The 20,707-nt window shown below is 52.6% G+C and overlaps 1 protein-coding gene and 1 long non-coding RNA gene across 2 annotated transcripts in view; one reads left to right on the forward strand and one right to left on the reverse strand.

The window, feature by feature from the left end:
- The window catches only part of ONECUT1 (one cut homeobox 1), a 35,610-nt gene extending 28,065 nt beyond the window's left edge, over positions 1 to 7,545 (reverse strand). The window contains exon 1 of the mRNA XM_021694012.1: positions 6,441 to 7,545. Coding sequence (XP_021549687.1) covers positions 6,441 to 7,545 — 1,105 coding nt within the window. The remainder of the gene's footprint in view (positions 1 to 6,440) is intronic.
- Positions 2,923 to 16,754, forward strand: LOC110583973. The gene is made up of 3 exons (XR_002480545.1): positions 2,923 to 2,943; positions 3,511 to 3,663; positions 16,609 to 16,754. It is a non-coding gene; the product is annotated as an uncharacterized LOC110583973 (long non-coding RNA).
- Positions 16,755 to 20,707: the final 3,953 nt, after the last annotated feature.

Raw genomic sequence — 20,707 nt, forward strand, 5'->3', positions numbered from 1 at the left:
GCAAATCTATTGATAGAAGACAGGAATTTATGATCGTGCAATAAATTCACATGCATAAGAAATCAGTTTTTTCTTTTTACTGAACTCTATGAGGCTGACACTTTTCATATAGAAATAGTGGTTTTCTTCTCCCAAAGGTGCTTATTCATCTTATTTAAATAGAGACATTATAAAAATAGTATTTAATGAATACTTGTTGAATGCTTTTATCCAGAATTATGAGAAATCTATTCTAACTACCATGACTTCAGTAAGACTCTTTTTCTATTGCTACCCTAGGCTGGGGACCATTCCATTTTACCAAGAGTGTGGAAATTCTGCTGTTTTAATTGGAATGAAACTAGTCATTTCTCATCCAATTCATCAAGTCTCCTTGGTTGATTTAAAGCATTAACCTGGTGTTTAACTATTCCAATATGCAGAGTTTACAAAGAGCACTGAGCACTTACTTGAAGGGCAAGGCTTCTAACTATGGATTTTGAGGAGCAAGACACAGAGAACCTCTTTTTAAATTACCCAACTCCATCAGACTTGAGGATTTTCCTTCTTACAAGGAAATCAAGAATAAATTTTACGGATACACTCTGTAAGAACTATTTCTTCTGAGAACTTTGGGTAGCAATGTCTTTTTGATTAGCTGAATTTGCCATGAACATGGAAATGATGACATCAAAACAGCTCATGTAACAACCTTCTTAAAGACCTCATAGATTAGAGATGACTATAGATTTTCCCCAGCACGGATCAAAGGGACTGAATTGAACGTTTTAGCTTAATGATCCAACCCCTGTCACACCCATAGGGACTCGAATTCCGATTTTATAAGCAGGTGTGCACGTGTACTCAGACACACAGAGAAAGCTGCCGGGGAGAGAGGAAAAGATCAATCATCTGATCGACGAGGATAGGTTTGATCTTTTTGATTACTTGACTGTGCTGGTATATATTCCTGGCGGGGCCTCAAGATTTCTCATAAACTTCAGAATATTAGCTGTTAGTTTTCACTTCCTTACTACAACTCTTCAAAGGCATTCTACCCACTTTCCAGCAGCAAAGAGAAACGGGATCAGGCTAGCGCTGGCGGGGCCCTGTCCAGGGTCCTGACACCGCACCAAGGCTCCAGGCCCGTCAGCCTACACAGGCCCTTTCACCCACCCCACACGAGAGAAAACAAAGCCCTCCAAGCTCAAAGCCTCAGGGCTGCCTCCTGACTCCTGTCAGGTAGCTAGAAGGGGAAACAACAAAACAAAGGAACCACTAATCCACGCTCTCACTACTACATCCTCCAGCCCCAACCTCCTACTCCTACTACGCGAGACCCACCAGGATCACCTTCTTTACTCTGACCCTGCTTTCCTCAAATAAAAACATGCCAGCAAAACTGTAATTTGGATAGAAAATCCAAACGCGCATCTTGTTGAGAGAGGTCAGAGTTGGGGTGTACTTTGGGGGGATGGCAATTTTGTCTCATCAATGGGGTAATACCCAGACATTGCTGGGGACCAAGATAGATTCCTCCTCCACACCCATTTCCTATCAAAAAACAGTTGCTGTTTTGCAAATCACCAGTACAACGATGTTGTAAAAACAAAGCCACAGCAAGCATCCCTTTCCTCTTCACAGGGTATTGAACCGAGAGCTTGTTTGGTGGCCAGCAGCAGCCCGCAGGGGGCGTGCGGAGCTATCTCAGCACACAGCCCATCAGGTTCCCCGGGGAAGGTGAGCCCCATGGAGGGCATCTGGGAGGGCAGGATGCCAGCTCCCTGCAGGGCACTAAGGATCAAAGCTTGAAGATGAAGAAAGATGCAGCCTGGGCTTTGAGTTACTTTGCTGCTACAACTGGTATTGTTGGCACGGTCTGTCCCAAGTGCCAGTTGCAAAATAGCTATGGCAGGGCCTGGGTCTCTAGTGACCACTACAGCCCTGGGGCCAGTGGGTTGCTCTGGCTGCCCTAATCACCCTTTGGGCATTTCTAAGGGGCCTGGCGTTTGGGGCTGCACCCACTGGTGGGACCATCAGAATGGGGTTACTTGTCTCAGGCATCCATCCTGTGTGTGCGGACACTAGGGTCACCACACAATAACTACCAGGCCTCCTCAAGCCTCAGAAGCAGGTCTTCCTACCATTGTCAAATAGTCGGCTCCAATCTTCACCATATGCACACTTCTTAACACTAGGCATTCCTTCCTCCCTTCACTGGGGTTTGTGCTCCCTAGTGGGGACTGTAAGAAGGAACTATTGTCCCCAAACTCTCAAGGGGTCAGGCATGAGCTGAGAGAAAGGCCCATGAAGAGCATTTTGGTGACTGGGGTGAGAACTTTTCGTTTCCTGCTGTGCTGGTGTATGTGTGTTGGGGGGGGGTCCCCAGCCCACTCCCTGGGCACATGGCCACCATTCACCCTCAGAGGGTGGGGGTTCTTTGGGACTCCTCCTGACAACTGGCTGCCCCCACCATTGCAAGTCGGGAGGAGGCCACCCTAAGCCTTTGGAGGAGGCACTCCTTCCCTTCCCCTCCACACCTCCCTCCCAGGCAGTCCCCCTGGCTCTGGGACTGTGAGGGGAAGGGGTTGGCCATGCCCCGCAGGCCTTTTGTTCAAACCGCAGCCCTCCAAGCTCAGCCGCTGGGAGTAGCTGCACTGTGTGAGAAGTGGGGCGAGAGGGAAGCAGTCCGCTTGGTGTCTTCTCTTGGGCCTAGGAACCCTTCCAGTTCCCGAGTCCCAGTCCTGGTTTTTCTCCTGGCCCAGGAGTCTGAGATTTGGGGAAGTGAGGTTCCCAAGGCCCAACACTGCACTCCTACTTCTTGTCTCACTTGGCCCAGGGAAGCGAGGGACAGTTGAAATGTCACCCACCAGGATAAATATTAACAAAAAGCAAATGGACTTGCGTGGAGGCCAGTTATCAATCAACCAGACCGCAAGGCCACTTATGGCAAACACAACCCAGGTTGGTCCCTGCGAGACTTTCTCATGGCCACCTCCTGGGCCGAACATCCCCCCCCCCCACCCTCCGGCTCTCCTTCAGGTCGTTCCGGGGCAAATTCTGGACAGGAAGGGGGCGCAGTCCCAGATGCCAGACACCAGGCAGTCTTCCAGGTGCTGTTTGGAGGTACCCTTCCTTCAGGTACCCCAGGGTCGGAGGGGCCCAGCACCCACCCCTGCCCAACCTGCTGGGCCTTGCCTCCTCGGTCCGCGGTGCTGTGCCCTCTGGTGGGTGCGCGTTGCAGCCTCTTCAAACGCTGACCGCTCCCCTACTGTGGCCAAAGCCTTCTGAAATCTTTAATTGGAAACTAATCTCTTCAAGTCTTAATAGGTGCCCACTCAGAGGGGAGGCGCCCACCCACCTGTATAGTCCAGCCCGCCCACCCCACCTCGGATGAGATGTGGCCGGGAGCCTAGTTGCACTGTACTTTAATGGGGCAGCAGCAAGTATTATATTGAGGGAACACGTATTGATTTTTTAAAGGTAGTTAATTTGGTGAGAATTTCCTCCTGTTTCCCATCTTCCACCAAGCCGATGTAATTTTGTAAGGAGAAGGCGCGTCCCCAAACATGCTGCCAAGTGTGGAGGTTTTGACTCTCTGCAACAGGCTTCGTGGAACCTCATGTACAGGGACGGGCGTGGAGAAGCCACTCTTCACCAATGAGCGAAGGAACCGCCCGAGGGGTAAGGACAAGGTTGAGGGGTCTTTAGTGTAACAGCGAGCCAAACTGCAAGGGGCACCCCTGTGCGTGGAGGCCGGTGGTGGGGAGGCACAGGCAATGTCTCACAGCCTTGGCCAAAGTGCCCTGCAATGCATTTGTTTAAATCTGTAATCGGGCCTACTAGAGATCATTTGGAGAGTCCAGGAAACGGCCTCACTCCCCACCCCCGAATGAAAATGTTAAAGGGAAGGCTCATTGTTTTTTGGTGATTTTAAAATAGGTCGTGGTTCCTGCAGTGTAATGGGATTGTTCCACAAGTGCCCCCATCCCAGCCTTTCCCACCCCTTCAATTAGGTTAAAGAAAGGAAAATTAAATACTCGACGCTCCATTCGGGTCCTAGTACGCGATTCCACTTGGGATTGGGCGCCAAATTTTGTCCTGCCAGAGTCTCTGATTTTCCTTTTATTTTTTCCAAAAAAAAAGGCCACGTGCCTCGGGCGAGCTGGACTCATCTTAGGCTACTGGGTGCCAGAGTGTCCTGGGTCCGGTGAGCACTGGCTGGCATGGGGCCCACGCCTCCACCGGAGGGTCTCAGTACTAGTGCTCCCGCTTCAACAGCCCTGCGGCGGCGCCCACGTGTGTAGGTCAGAGCGCGCTCGCACTGATCCGAGCGCAAGGCCGGGTTTCCAGGGCCGGGGGTCACCTCTGAACAGTACCTGTCAGCCTGATTTTCCAGGGGGCGACTGGGGGCAGTGGGGAAAGGCGGTCATTGAAGTCTCGAGCAAGCACCTTCACTAGGTGGGGGGTAACAAGCTTGGCGGGGGCAGTCCCTTTTCATTTCCAACCCTTTCCTCCATTTCTCCCCACCCCACTGACAGGCCTATATGAGCACTGCCTGGGTACAAGGTTCTGAAGCTGGACGTGAGCCTGACGTGGGCTTGTGAAAAGGCACTGATTACTTTGGGCGCCGCAGAGGCTGAGCAGTCAGGGAGAAGGGTATCTGTTTCTCCCACCCCTTCTAGAACCTGAGCTGCCCTCCAGTCTCAGTCAGCTTATGGGGGTGGGAGGCAATATGGTGGATGCACACAGGGCTAGGGAATGGATTCGTGGGAGCCCAAGAGGGCACCTTGTCAACTTCCCCCTTTCCCTTCCTGTCCTCCTCTCTCCACCTCTCCTGACTTCCAGGCACAAGCTGCAGTAGCCTGCGTGGGGATTTTGCTTGGAACCAGGGAGCACAGGGCTGGGCTGGAAAACCTGGCGGGGCAGAGGCTCATGAACTGGGGCACGCAGGAGGGAGGCCAACAGTGCCCAGACCCAAAGAGTGCTTTGGGGTTGCTTCCGGCTCCCGCCGCAGGCTCACTGGCACCAGGGCACCTGCCTCCCTCTAGCTTCTCATTGGCCTGCATGAGGTGGGGGAGGGGGCTCTGGCCTCTCGCTTTGATTTTAGACTGTGAAACGGCTCAGTGCCCCCGGCTCTGAGCGGATTGACTGTCTCTCATTCTCCAGGGACGAATTAATGGAGAACGATCAGTTAATTAACAAACCCTCATTCCGGCTTTTACCTTTCTCCTCGGCCAGGACTCAGGCCAGGGCACCAGCCTGAGACTGGGGTGGGGGGAGTAGCACGGACCCAGGAGTCAATCAAGTCGGCAGGGTCTCATCAAACCGGGTCCGCCCTCCGCTGCCCTTGGCTCTACCTCCCCGTGTGTCCTCTGCCCTCGGGGGTCGCCAAATCAGCTTGAAATCTCTGGTGTGATTCAGACTGGGCTAAACTGTCCCCTCGGCCAGCTTCCTGGAGCCTTCCTTGCACCTTGGCTTAGAGAGGCTGAGAAGGCTAGGCGCTGTCTGTGCAGCGCCATGGAGACCTTCCAGCTCAACTCGGAAACACCCGGGCCTCCGGGTTTGGGGCCGGGAGACCTCTGCTCGCAGACTTGGGAGTCATGTCCACACTCCCAACCCCATGCATGGGGATACATTCGAAACCATGCAGAGGAATAAAACGAAATGTGCAGTCGTAAATGAGTCGGCACCAAAGGCGGTCCCTGGGCTCAGCTGTAAGCGCCCTTGCTGCTCCCCCCCGCCTTCACCCTTACCTCGGCACCATCTGCCTTCCTCTCCTTTCCACAGCCAGTTACCAGGGCAGAGTGCTTGCTAACTCTTAAACAGCTTCGGCGCCAAACACACACCTTCCCGCGGCTTCGGAACCTTTTACCGGAACTCTCAGAGTGTGCTCACCATCCCTCCCACCCCTGCCTCACGCCAATACAGTGAGAGCGGGGGTGGGGGTGGGGGGTGGAGGGTCACCGCACCAAGTTCAGCCAAACGTGGGCGTGCGGCTCCGGCAGGCTCCAACCCAACGCCCGGGTATATGCCAGGGCTACTAGCTGGTAGCATCTGCGGACAGTTCCACACACGCGTTGTCTCCCTCTTCCCAAACCCGGAGTGCCCAACTGAGAAGCGACTCACAGACCGTGTCCGGCCAGGTGCAGGGGTTTCTCTTCGCCTCCCGCCGTGACCGCTTCCAGCAGTCTCCGAGCACAAATGCGTCCCCGCACTAGCCCAGGCCGTACCGCTCAGCTCCCGGAGCCTACCACAGACCAATGCAGAGTCCTGGAGGAGGCGGTCTGCTCCCGGGAGCCGTCGCTGGCTCTTCCAGGCCCAGGGAACTACCCACCTCCCTTTGGGGAAAGGAGGATGGGATGATGCGTGCCCAGCTCTCTTTTTCCTTCCCTCCTTCGGTCTCTTTAGCTTCCCCAATCCCTTATCTCCCCACGCGCCCAGCTCCTTGGCCCGCTCACCTGCTAAGCGGAGCGCAGACATCCGCTGGAACTCCGGCTCCTGCAGCCACTTCCACATCCTCCGGAAGGTCTCCCGGCCGGACTTGAGTTTGCTCCAGGGTTTGGGGTTGCGCAGCAGGTCCGAGAGGGTCCCTTGGGAGCGGCAGAGCACCCTCTGCGCGAAGATGGCCTGTGGGATGCTGTAGCGCTTGAGCTCGGTGGTTATACGCTGCGCCACCTCTTTGGTATTGATCTCTTCCATCTGCCCTGAATTACTTCCATTGCTGACCTGTGCGCCGGTCACCGAAGGGTTGGGCTCCCGGGCCGTGCCCAGGAGCTGCCCGTGGCCCTGGGCGTTCAGGTGGGCGTGGGGGTGGTGCGGAGGAAGGCCGTTGATGGGCACCATGCCTGCCGAGGTGGGCGTGAGGTGCTGCTCCCCGTGACGGCCGAGCATGGCCGGGTGGTGGGCTTCAAAGCCGTTCGGGGTGAGCATCTTGTCAGTGGGCATGGCGGCGCCCGGGTGGGCATAGTGAGGGAGCCCTTGCTGGGAGTTGTGGATGCCGCCGAGACCGGAGCTGGAGAGGGGCGAGAGGCTCTGGCCCATGCCGGCCACGTCCTTGTGGTAGGGGGCATAGAGGTTATTCATGGAGGCCAGCCCGCGCTCGTCCCGCATGAGCGTGAAGCTACCGCTCACATTGCCCGCCAGGCGCTGGTGGTGGTGCGGGTGGTGGTGGTGATGGTGGTGGTGGTGATGGTGAGGGAACTTGTCCGAGACGGTGGAGATGGGCGGCAGCGGCTGCAGAGGGGTTAAGGTGGTGTAGGTGGTGGGCATGCTCATACCTGGGGGAGTCTCGCAGGCCATGGTCATGGTGGGGTGCAGGGGGCCGGCCAGGCTGTGCTCGGGGGCCCGGTGGTGGTGGTGGTAATCGCCGCCGCCTCCACCGCCGTCCAGCAAGGACGCCATGCCCATGGAACGCGGGTGCGCGGGGGGCAGGTGGCTGCCACGGTGCGCCACGGCGCTTCGCGCGTGGGGACTGCCACCCAGGAGGTCGGCAGGAGCGGGCACCGGCTCATGGCTCACCCCGTGCAGCTCGCCGATCGCCTCCATGGTCAGCTGCGCGTTCATCGTGATCCGGGCGAGCGGGCGGCGGACACAACATCGATGAGGCCGGGCAGAGGCGGCGAAGGGCGCACGCAGTCCGGTCTTCACATCGGCTGCCGGCGACTGTTGCCTTCCTTCCTTCCTTCCTCTCACTGTGGGGTTCTGTCTCCCTCTCTGTGTGTCTCGCCTTCCCTCGTGCCCCCACCTTACCCTCTGCGTCCTCGGCTTTTTTTTAAATATTAATTTCCAAAAAGGATCCGTGCCGTTGGGCGAGCGTGGCGCCCCCAGCCCGCCCGCCCCTGGCCCCTTCTCGCCCCTTTCCTTCTTAGAATTCTGAGGCCCCCAGCTCCCCTGACGCAGTCCGTGCGTCTTCCGCGGCTGCTGTTTGCCCGCGCCGCTGGCCAGCTCCAGCCATGGCTCGGTTACTGTTGCAGACTCTGTGGCCGCGGTTCCGCCGCAGCCGCCGCCGCTGCCGCCGACGCCGCCGCCGCCGCGGCCCGCCCTCACGCCCGCCGGGCTCAGCGCGCAAGCGCGCGGCTCGGCCCCGCCCCCTGAGCCCCAGCGCGCGCGGCCCGTGACGTCCCGGTACAAATGATGAAGGGGGGCCCCCGCGCCTTAACTGCAGCGCCGGGTGGCCCTGGAGCGGCGCGCACGTGCGAAGGCCTGGCGTGGAGCGCAACCTGGGGCCGCCAACGCAACCGCAGGAGACTTACGCCCCTCTCGGCTCTCAGGCTGGGGTGGGCGCTCACCCAGCAGCACTTGCCGGGCTCCCATCCCGGGTGGTGCGCCAAGATGGAAAGTCCTCACCTTTCTCTCCAGTTGCTGCCTCTTGGTGTAGCTTGCCCGGGGAGCCTCAGCCTGTGTCGTAACTCCTTCCACCCTGGCCTACCGAGCTTTATTTCCCAGAGGGCTTCTGGGAGCCCGCGCTCTCCCCATCCTCAGGTGCTTGGCAGTTTTGGAGGGAGGAGAAGCAAATAAATGCCTTGGTCAGCTTGGTGACTGTTGACCCTCTGCCCACCCTTCCTCTTACACGGGCCGGAGAGGGGAACGCTCGTGCCAAGAATTCTGGCCCCGGCCATACCTCGTTGTCCCCCGCCGCCTGGGTCCTTCTTCATCTCAGCTGATAATAAGGCGGCGTGCTGCTCCGCGAATGACAGTGTGTGTGTGTGTGTGTGTGTGTGTGTGCGCGTGTTGGGGGTGGGGAGTGCCCTGGTGGGTTCCCACGTTAACTTCTGTATGCTGGTAGGGCTGCCGAGGCTTGGGCTGTTCCTGCGGTTCCTCTATGACCCTCCTGGTAAAGCACCTAGAGGCCGCTGCTTGCGGGAAGGACTGACGCCGGCAGAGTGGACCAGGCGCGCCGGTCTCCGCTTGGCCCGTAGGGACGCCCTCTTCCCGGCGTCCCCGCGAGAAGCCTCCAGATTTGAAAATCAATTCAGCTTCGGGCATAATTGTCCGCTTCCCACAATCACGCTCCAATCTGGAATCGAACCTGGTCCTGGGCTTGGTGGGGACGCGTGGGGAGGCCCCCAGTGTGGGACGTACACCCGGCCACCACATGCCGAGGCTTTCTTTCATTTACAAAAGAAAGAAAAAAAAAATCCGTAACAAAAGGCAGAGCCGTGTCTGCTTAGGTGCTTTCATCCCTCAGAGAAAGGACAGATGTGCCCATTGTCCAGCCCTTGGCAGTTACGACCGGGTCAGCGCCGAGCCTCAGCCCCGGGCGAACAGTGGTCACAATGGGGGACAGCCTCTCAGAGCCTGGGTATCTGGGTCTAGATGTGGAACAAAGTGTGTGTGGCCTTCGCTGGGCCAAACTTAGACTGTATGTTCCTTTCCTGGGGCACTCACTGAATCAGAGCCCACCAACAGTGTCTCTGCTGAAAATGTTCTCAGACCCTAGGAGAGGCCAGGGCTGGGGTGGTGGGAGTATTGGTGGCTGAGTCCCCTAGGCAAACACTTGGGCCAGCCAATCCTTGGGGGAAATTTCCTACCAGCTAAGGCATGAGCAGGCTCATTTCTTTATCCAGTTCCCTGGCACAACCAGGGCAACATCATGATCCAACTAGGTCAAGGCCAGTGGGTACAGTCCAACCTGACTTCCTTGAAAGTGGCCACGTCCTGGGATTGGTTAATCTGGCTGGCTTCATCAGCAGAGGCACTCCTGTCTTGTCCAAATAATGCCCATGGAGGCCCAGGAAATGGGAATCCATCTTGGTAGACTTAGTGTCTTACCTGCACAGTGAATATTTAGGAATTTAAAGCCCCCAGAGAAGAAAAATTGGGGGAGGGAAACACACTGACATAAAGGAGCTCAGAAAACAGAATTACTTACTTATATCTACAACTAACTATTCATACACCTAGCCACAAAAGCATAGAACGTATTTTCTGCCTAGTGGATCACAATATCTTGGTGGGAAGCTGCATCTTTGGTTCCTTATTGTTTCTGTTCTCTTTTCCTACAACACAGAGCATGTAGCTCTCATATAAGACCGAACAATGGGTTTCAGTAGCAGGCTACCTTTGAGCTAAACTGTTGTGTCTCTCCCCTCACCCCCCAGTTTAATCACCTCTGAAAGGATTGATTTGCCCTTATGACAACTCTCTTCGCAAAAGACAGTTTGTTAAAAAGAAAGAAGTAAATACCACTAAGTGCACAAATTGTTCATGGTTTTCTCTTTGTGTCAGTTATTAGGGACTTGATCCTGGAAACCCTTCTTCATGTATGGTTCCCGGCTGGGCCCCTGGAGCCTACCTTAAGAGGGCTGAGTTCAGGTGAGCTCAACACTGCCCCCACAAACCTCATGAAAAGGGGTCTGGTTCAGTGTTGGTCCCTAAATGAGAAGCCAAAGGAAAGATCTATGTTGAGTTAATGTGTGTGCAGGACTTGCTTTGGTTTGCAAATCTCCCTAATCTTTCTTGGCTCTTCATGCCTTTCTTTACCATTGTTTACCTGTAGTTGACTGAACTGCAGTGATTTTTAAAGAAACATTGTATTCTTATTTGACCTTTTGGAAAATTTTCCTATTACTAAGGATGTGTGATGAGTGGGAAGGATGGCCTAGTTAAAAGTGAATATACATGTGTGTACATGTGTGGGAGGGACACTAGATGGATTGCCAACTGCTGGAGGGCTGGGATAGCTTTTCATCATTTTGTACCTCTCTTCCTTTCCCCCTTCCAGTGCCAGCACAATGCCTGCATTATGGGAAATGAAAGAATTAGAGACCAAGCAGGAGTCCCTTAAAACTGCTTGTTTGGTTAGTGTATGCAATCACAGGATGCTGTTCAATTTTTTATACCAGCCAAGAAGTTTTAGGGGAGGGCTTACTATCAGTTGGTTAGATTTTGAGTAGCTGCAGGAAAATTAAAGAAAGAAAAATAGGGTCAATCACCACCACAAAATTACACTCATGTATATATTTAAGAAAAAAGGAAATAAGACTATGGACTGGATGTTTGTTACTGGCAATATTTTCAGTGTGGAAACAAGGATTTTAGACTGCTTATTTTGTAAGTGTTGGGTGCTGGTGCCTGGGCAGGTACAATCCTTCCTGTACTGAGTTGGTCCAGCTTGCCAGGCAACTCCACCATACTTAGAAAAGCGACTGAAAATAAGGCCATTTTTCCAAATGCTGGCCACACAAGATTCTCTCAGAACCTTCCATCAGTTTCAGAGTTCCTGCCTTAGTTCTTTTTGTGGGTAATAGAGATGTAACATATCTATTTTCAGGACCAGTTTTCAGGACCATTCCAAAGAAATGTTTCTAGCCCCCCTGAGCCATCAAATGTTTACTTCCCATTTGTTGACCGCACAAACAGCAAACCTGGTGTCGGGGCAGATTCCCCCATCCATGGCTCTAGGGGGAGGCTGACTCCTTGGCCAGAGTCTCAGAATGGAACTTACCAGAATTTCTGATGCCTGTAGCAAGTCTAGAATTAAACTCGTGGTGAGGAACCATTTCTTTGGTGTCTGGACGGTACGGAACTTGGTAACTGTGCCATGAAGGATTTGATCCTGGGTGCTTCCTCCAGGCCTCTCCTGTCCTTCTTCACACCTCTGCAGAAATTTTATTCAGAAAATTGCTGTTAGCTTAGAATAGAACACCAAAAAAATTCAAAGTGACCTGGTGATTCACTATTGAAAATAATTTTTTAAAAAAATTATTGGCTTCTCCTACTCTCTTGGGGCCAAGGAAGTGGCAACCAATTATTCTACCCCTCTTCAGTAATCTTTGATCTTCTATTTAGCATATAGTTTGTATTCCTCTGTTAGGTTAGCTTTTTTCCCCTTTTTAAGGGAAAAAAGGAAGCTTAACAACCTAAATTACGGTTTTTGCCCATGACATAAGTATGTATGTGTATGAAAATATATATAACTCTCTACTTATGTACTCTGTTTCATTTCTTACCCACCCCCTCTAAATCCCAAAGAGAAGATGTACTGGTAAAGGGTGCCAACCCCTCCTGACTCTGGGTTCTAGAAGATTCGAAGATTGCGTTCTGGGAGATTCGAGAGGCAGCGGTCTCACGACGTCAGACCCGTCCTGGAGCATCTCTGATTACTTCCTCTCCTGGGCCATTTTATAAAATAGAGGCGACTTCTCTTGGGCTTAAATCCATTCCACTTTGGCGAGGGCTTTTTAAGGCCTCAGGCAGAGAGCGCTGAAGGGAGATGGTCTGTCCTGAGGCCGGGGGGCCACGGGAAGGGTCCAAAGCTTCCGGGTGATGCTCTGGCCAGAGGACCCGGCGCTGGACGCAGTCAGCTCTATTCCTGGAGAGTTGGCCCTCTCTCACCAACCCTTCAGTAGATTTTCTTTCTTGGTCTTATCTCTATACGGTTGAAGTATATTACAAAGGAGACCTATAATGGCTGCGGGGGGGGCGACGAATTTTTTCAGTTTTGGGGCAATGGTTAAGGCTCCTCTTCCAGTGTAACCCATCTGGGGCTCCGTTCTGGATTGGCCACCCGCGCGGGGGTAGAAGGTACCAGGGCTGGGGGCTAGGGAGGACAGGGGCAAGGGAGAAGGGTCCCTTATGGTGCAAGTCAAAGCGACATGAAGTGAGTAAAACTCGGAGCAAAGGGGGCAGGTGGAGGGCAAAGTCGTCTCACGAATGTCTCCGGGTGCACCATCCTCCAGCCCTGAAGAACAGAAGGGCAGAAGTCGCGGGTCTCGGCCCAGCCTCGAACCTGAGGCGGGCGAGGCTTGGACCAGCCACCCCCTACCCCGTGTAGATTGCGGGTTCTGCGGTCGGGCACACAGCCCACTTGGTGGGCTTCTCCGCAGCCTCGTAGGATAACGTCCACCCGGGCCCGAGAACAGCTGCACTTGGGAAGGAAAACTCTTTAAACAAATCATTTTGGTGTCTAATCAATTAGTGTTTGCGCAGTCAAGTACCATAGATTTAACAGAATAATCGTTACTGTCCTTGTCTTTATTTGACCCGCAGACACCTAGAAGATTTAAAAATGAAATGCCGGTGTTCCGGGCTCCCCACCCTTTGCCTGCATTTCTCTCCATGGTCTGCTTTGCCCCCGCTGGGTCCTTTGTTTTCTCCAGGCTGAGTCTCCTCTTTTCCTCCCTTCCTTCATCTGTCCTTTCCCCTTCATACTTTCCACTCCTCTTTCTTTTCTTGCCCATCTGGCCCTGTCCGCCTTGCTGGTCTTGGCAAGTGACTAGCACGGGAACCCATCCTCAGAGTATGGGACCCCTTGTGCTCTGGGCGAGCCTTTGGCCCGCTCACCATCTCAGAATTATGAAGTCTCAGGCGCCCAGAAATCTTTTCCTTGGGACTTCGCCCTCTAACCCTGAAGCTCACTTTCTCCTCTCCCCTTGAACCATCCAAGGCCCTAGGGTTCCTGTGCATGCCCTTTAGCTTCACTTGAGTTCGGCAAAGACCTTCACCTGCGCGGCGGGGCGTGCGTGCGTCGCAGGGTCTTGCCACATAAATGTGGCGACCCAGGGCCCAGGAGGGGCGTTGAGAAGAAGAGCTGAGAACACAGCCTTGGCCCCCAACCCACGAAAGCGGGGCGAGGAGGCGTCCTCGAGGACGCCTGTGAGGGGTGGCGTCGGTATGGATTGGTGTGGTGTGTGTGTGTGTGTGTGTGTGTGTGATGTGTCGTCTCTCTGAGGTGTGCTTCTCTGAGCTGGGTGGGCGCTCAAGGTCCAGGGGTCCAGGTTGGGAAGGTCTGCAGGTGCTTGTCAACAGCTGCTCCCATGTCTCCCTCTCCACCTCGTCTGTCTTTTTTCAGGCCTAACCTGTGTGTGTGCATGTATTTGTGCAGGCACTCGGGCTGTGCGCCCCGCCCGACCTCAGCATACCAGCGCTGGGATGTGGGAGCCCCTAGCCCTGGGTCAAGACCCGAGAGTGTTGTACCCAGGGTTACATGCCAAGACACCTGGAGGTGGGGCTAGGAGGCTGTGGGGAAGATAGGAGGGGGAGGTGAGGAATTTTGGGGGAACCGGGTGGCCAAGAACACCTCCACCTCTCATTTTCTCTAATCATCATTTCACCCAGCAGATAGGTCAAGCCTGACGCACCTGGGTAGTGGGTTGGTTAAATATAAGGCTGTAATTCTAAAAGGGGGAGAAGAGTGAGCTGGAGGTAAAGCAGCTTCCTTCTCGCCACACTGCCAGCCCCTGGGGGCTCCAGCTGCCCCAACCTAGGCCTCGGTGGTCTTGAGGTCCCTGCAACTGCCTCTCGAGTCTCTGGCACTCACCTGAGAAATTTTGCTCTCAACAATAGATGATTATAATGTACTTGACTAATGCCTGTATTTTCCTGTTTAACATACATTAATCCAAGTAACAAAAAAAAAATCAATATTGCTAACAATATTGCAAACAAATCCTAGTCTCTCTCACACAAAAACTGTGTCCGATTTTCAGTCATTTCTACCCACTTGTATTTTGTTGTTTCTCCTTACCTACTGTAGTTCCTGGCTAACCTGGAATCCAGTCCTGGATTTCAATAGCTTTTCTCTAGAAATCCTGATTTATTATTATTATTATTATCATTATCATTATCATCATCATCATCATTTTACATTGGGGGAGAACCAGGAACCCTCCAAATCCCAGCCTCCTCCCTTCCATAGGCTCTTTGAGGACTCTGAGTTTACCTAAAACTCTGTCCCTACCGGCACCAGCAAATACCCAAAGTCGCTGCTCAATACTTTGGATTTTGTTGTTTACCTTCCCTAACAAAACTCCCCTATATGGCAGCCCCCAACTCCTTGGAGAACTAGAGTCCATACATGACTCTCCAGGCCAATCTGCCCCCACCGCTGACACCCACTGCTCATCGCAGCCAGCGGTTTTTGTTGGGAGATTTTTATGATTCTTATTATGATTATTTAAAAAAAAATCGGTGTTTTCCACCTGGAAGGAACAAACTGGAGGGGCTAGCTAATGAAGGAACTTAGGTTTGCAAAACACTGTAAATAATTTAGTATTGTATTTCAAGGAAAAAAAATAGCTTTCTTAAATCATCCCTGCAATATAAATTGCAGACTTACAGTATGGTCCTGGTAAGTCTAAATTTTTAAAGGAGCAATATTCAAAGAGACATAGATGTCTGTATTAATTATTTATTCACCAGTGCCTTCCTTCGTTTCTAACTTATTATTAATTAGGCGCCTCTAGTCTTTCGCAGAGCGCTCCACCGAGCCGGTTGCAGCTTTAAATATGAATTAAAAGCAAATCCAAGCTACTGTAATGCGAAAATTATTCCGTGTCTTGCATGGCAGAGATGAATAGCTGCGTGGATCAATACCGTGAAACTCGGCTCTGAACGACAGGGTTATTGATAGCGTATATTAATGATGTTAATGATGGAAAAAGGAAAACAACGGCCCACACGACTTAGAAACTTTTTAGCCGCTGAAACCCCGCAATAAAAATGGGAAGGGGGCAGGAATCGGGCTTAAGTGTAATAAGAAAATTATTTATGAAACCGGATAAATGACTTCAGAGTCTTGATGCATTTGAACCTAACGCTCTGGCTCCTGGCGGCCCCGGCTCCAGCTGGGGAGACCGCGAAAACCCCAAGCCGCGGGGAGCTGAGGGTGGGGGGCGCTCCGCGGGCCTCTGTAGCCTCCGGTTTGCCGCCCACCTTCCCCCACCCCCGCGGGGAGAGCTCTCTGGGGCGCTGGTTGCCGGCGCTTTTGGAAGTTAGTGGAATGGAGCCGGAGCGAGGCTGATCTCTGCTTTCCAGAGGACAATGAAGCGGTTGTTGGGGCCCCGCAGCCAAGACTTTGGCCCGATTTCTTCACTGGTCCTCTTGGCACCCGCTCCCGGAGAGGAGTCAAACACTTCGGGCTTGAGGAGGCTCACAAGTCTGATTCCGCACTGCCTCCAGTACATCTGGCTAAGGCTCTCCGGATCCCCAAAATGCAAACGGGGGCTCATGTCTGAGAGGGGAGTAGGTTGGATGAAGAGAAACTGCTCCAAACAGGGCAGGAAAACTGGGAATGACGCCCGTTCTCCTCCTCCGTGCCTCAGCAGGTTCTTTACCAGGCACGGGTTGTAACTGGGCCTTGGCATTCAGCGCCGGGCAAGCGCGGGATCCTGGAGGCTCGGTTTCATAAGCGTTGGGAGAGGAACGAGCGCTCTGGTTAGGGCCTCATCCACGAGCAATTCGGCCTAGGCGCCGCCCCACCCCCCACCCCGCTGGTCCCAAATATCGACCCACTTTCCCTTTCTCCCCAGCCGAGGGCCAGGGACCCGGGAGCGAAAGGTTAAATACTGACCCTGGAGGACGGCGGGAAAGGTCAAAGCCCGAGGGTCATTCGCAGGCCCGAGGTTCCATCCCCCTGTGAGGGGCATAGGGCCGCCAGGTTTCCTCCCACTGGCTGGGTCTGAGGCCTTTGGAAGCGGAGGCGGGGGAGGGGGCGGGGGTGGGGTATGCGGAGGAGAGGACGACCCCTCCCCGCAGATTATAAGGGCCTCCTTATAGCGGAAAATGCTAGGGTAGTGGGTGGGTCCCCCCTGACATCGCCGTCCTGAGGTTAGTCTTTTGGATTGGAGTAGGAAGTTGGGGGGCTTTTAATTTATGCTTGGGACTGTCATTTGTTCTCCATTTCAGGAGGGAGTAGGAGCCGCCTGGAGCTGAGTATGTGTTCCAGGTCAATTATAGTTTCCCTCTGAAGGATGGGGTAATTTTGTATTTTTTTCTTTGTTATATCTTCTAAATTTTGTTTTTCCTTCCTTCCTGTCCTTTTTCACTTCTCCATTTCCTTTCGTTTATTTCTTTCTTTCCCCTCTTCCTTCTTCTGTTCTTTCCTCTCCACCTCTCCTTTTTAATCTTCTCCTCCCTTCCTTTTCTTTTTTCTTCCCTCTCCACTTCTTACTGTTTTCTTCTTTGCAGCTTTCTTCCCTCATTTCCTTCCTCCTCCTCCTTCTATAGTTAGGTGGAGGCCTGGCCCACCTTTCTGCACCTCAAGACTTTCCAACGAAAGGTGCCAACTCCATTCTGCACTGACATCAAATAATCTTGTTTTTGAAAAAGGAAAAAGGCAAGTGAGCTCCAGAATTCAGAGGGAGCACTCTCTAGGCCCTTTTGCTGTAACTGGTATCCCCTGACACTTTTGGCTGAGCCTTTGCAGTGGCCCATGTCCAGCCGGCTCTGGTGGCACCTCTTTCCCAGGCTTGGAATTTCACAAACAGGGAGAGTGTGTTCCCCTTGCTACCGCTCCTCACAGTGCCATCTGGGCCCCTGACATTAGCAAGAATCTTGGGTTTTTATTTTTATTTATTTGACTTTATTTTGAAAAAAATTAAACAAAGTGAATCTCAGAGGCCAAAACTCCTAAAAGCACCAGCCGAGAGCCTTAAATCTATCCTAGGGCTCTGGGGGTAGCCCAGTTGAAACCATTATCTAGATAATTAGACAAAAACCAAACTTCCTGCCATCCAGGAAGAGGTGCTTCTCAGATATCCGGCTTCAAAGTCCACAATCAACTGCATGTTTCAGATAATCTCCGGGCTTCGCGTAGATTCAGCGTTATACCCGCACAATCTACCAGCGAGCGGCCATTCCTTGGAAAGGAAACAAAACAGACACTGCACAAAATCACTTGATTCCGGAAAAAAAATCAATATCGAAATTAGGTTTATTGTCTGCTTATATGATTAAAAATGACAAAGTGTTGCCTTTTATTTTCATAAAAAGACAGAGGGCTGAACAAAATAATTTACTATGGAGTTCTGCTCATTTCATTTGCCTGGCAAAACCTGGAGGAGGCTGAAAGGGTAGTTGTGAGGCTCAGGGCTAGTGCCAGAGACCCCCTGCTCAGGGATAAGCTCGTCTTTCGGAGATGTGTGCTGCTGTGTGTACAAGGATAATATATTTCCTATCTCCAGTTTGCAGCAATGCCCATCCAGCTTCCTCAGTTCTCAGTTCCGCTTCATTCCAAAGAAATGTTGGGCCAAGTGTCCCTTGCCCCTAACTTGTTTAACTCAAACCCAGGTCCCAGGTCTTGTTCCCTTAATTAACTCTAAAGATGCACTCTGCTTTAGAGGTTGCACCATTCTGGTAGCGCCAGAGCCTTCGCTCAGTCACAGCCTCCCAGATCCCCATCCAGCCACCCCGGATCTTCCATCCTAGGAAGCACAGCCTCCGGTCCTGCGTGCGTGTATGCCTGACCCTCTGCTTGGCCAGGATCAGGCTCCCTTCCCCCGAAGGCTCGTGGGTTTCCGGAGTCTGGGCTGCAATCAGGAAAATGGGGTTTCGGAAATCTCTGTAGGCTAGATTCTCCAAGTGTGGCGGGCGGCGGTGCGCGCATTCGAGGAACACGACTCTATTGGGTTGGTTACACCAACGCCGGGGGGTGGGGTGGGGTGGGGTGGTGGTTATTTACGTTAAAAACAAAAAGAAAATCCAAAAAAAAAAAAAAAATCCACTATGTGAGTCTCGGCGTAAACTTCCCTCCCCTAGCCCCTCATCCCCCGTAGCCGCGTTAGAATCTACCCTCATCTCTCAGCTGCTGCTCTTGGGTCAGAGACCAGCGTGCCCAGAGCACGCTCCCACTCGTTCACTGCCTTGTTCTAGAACAAAGTGGCTCCCAACCGCGCTAGGGTTCATGGAGCGCGGCCTGCGAGAGTGTGAATAGCTTCACGCGCACTTAGCACCATTAGGAAAATAACTACCAAGCAAGGTCCCTTAGAGTCCCATGCGCCTTCCGATTTGGAGCTGGCGCTGTTTCACGGGTTGCACAAACGCCGCGGATGCGTTTGTTAAAGTTGTTAATTGCCTCTCCTTTTGTTCTGGAACCGAGAGGACTTATCTCCTGGATGTTGCGGAAATGAAATCCAACCTAACCATCTTTTCTACGGAGTCCCAGGGACATGGCTTCTCCAAGGTCTTCAGGCCTCTTCTTGGGGTCGAGGGCTTAAGGTGAAGCCGGCGTGGATTGCGCGTTACTTGGAAATCTGACAGGCCCGGCTGGGCGCGGACCCCGGGCTAGCAGTGGTCGAGCCCCACCAGCTCAGCCTTCTCCCGGTGTCGGGCTCGATGTCGCTTTCTACCCCTGTCCCGCCCGGACAGCGCACCCTTGAGTCCGGCATCTTTCCCGGAGAGGTCCAAAGGGAAGAGGGAGGGCGCGTGGGTCCTGACCAGGCAGGGTCGGAGGAGCCGCCTTAAGGAGGAGGAAGGCGAACCGAGGGGTTGGGGCGTCGCGTGGCCTCTGCTGTGTGGTAGCTCCAGCTCCTTCCTGTGTCAAGGCAGATTCAGCCACCAACAAACTCCGCCTCGCCTTTCCTTTCCCGGTCCTTCTCCAACCTCTTTTTCCGACTGGCCTCCGTCTCCAGCCTTGAGAGCCCCAGAGCTGCGGGTTTGAGGGTCAAAGGTCAGAACTTCGCTAGGTTCAAGCTTCCACTTGCACCAATGCTGGTGTGAGCACAGGATTTTCCTGGCTTGTCATTCTCTTCTGGACGCCCATTGCCAACCATAAAAGAGATCTCGGAGCTCCCACCTCCCTTACTTAGCCCTCTCCGATGAGGTGGGGTCTTGGTGTGTGTGTGGGTCAGTTTAATTTAGGAAATCATATCCAGACCATAAAGTCACTCACTCATCCGGCTCATCCGGATATTTTAGGAGGCTTTTTTTTTTTTTTTTTTTTTGTGGTGGGGATGGGGAGGTTTAATGATTTCTGTAGGTGTCCAAACTGGGCTGGTTTTGAGCACAGGATCGACCAGAGGAGCAGGCTTCCAATGCATTATTTCCATAGCCCCAACCCTGGTCAGAGATGGAAAGAAGTTGCCAGAAGGGATCCAGGAGAGGCAAAGGAATGCCTAGCTCTCCAAGTCGGCAGATCTGTTCTAAAGGGGCCGACCTTTTGCATGAATGGGGGCAAGGTCGGCAGAGTAAAAAGCAGATTTCTATGCATGTTCACGTGGCCCAATGTAATGAACACATCTCCATCAATTCCTGGAGGCAGAGGGCTCAATTTACTTCAGTTTTAGCAGAGGAACGTCCTCAGCCTTAGCTTTGACTGACTATAAAGCAGCGGAGTAGTTAGAATTCTCTCTCCAATGAAAGTGATGGTCAATAGAATTCTCGGTATCAAATGAGCAATAATTTGCTGTGGCTACATGCTGGATAATGAAAGATGTTAGCAGGATCAATAAAAAATGAAAACACTTTTACTTACATCTTGAGTTACTGTTTTAAGAGAGGGAGAGGGATGCAACAAACCCAAAGCTAGGTTCAGAGCCTCCTCACACTCCCCTCAGACACAAAAAGCCCCATCACCACCAGACAGAGGTTTCTTGTAGTCAAGGCCTCTACCTTACTCCCTCTGTGCTCACAGAAGAGTAGGTTATTTATATCAAATTAACCCCTTAGAAACCTGTAATTTATTAACTATCAGGGCATTAAAATTTTCCCTTTTTTTCCTACAGCCAGAAATAAATTTTAAACTGTTTTCCACCAGAACTAAAGGTCACCCAACTGGCTATAGTTTGCTGAAAAAGTAGGAAAGCATCCCAAAACTGAACTGTCCTTTGAAATGCCTCAAAATAAATGTGCACTTGACCAAGATACCCAGGAGGACCTGTGTTCTTTGGTTGTGCATAAAGAAGCAAAGGCATAGATTTAATTCTTTTCGATTTGTTACCTATGGTCATTAAATCTGGACACTTCAGACCTTAAACTTGCTCTTTCCAGACTAGTTAATTCCCTCATC

Source organism: Neomonachus schauinslandi, chromosome 9 (assembly GCF_002201575.2).
Source record: "Neomonachus schauinslandi chromosome 9, ASM220157v2, whole genome shotgun sequence".
NCBI lineage: Eukaryota > Metazoa > Chordata > Mammalia > Carnivora > Phocidae > Neomonachus > Neomonachus schauinslandi.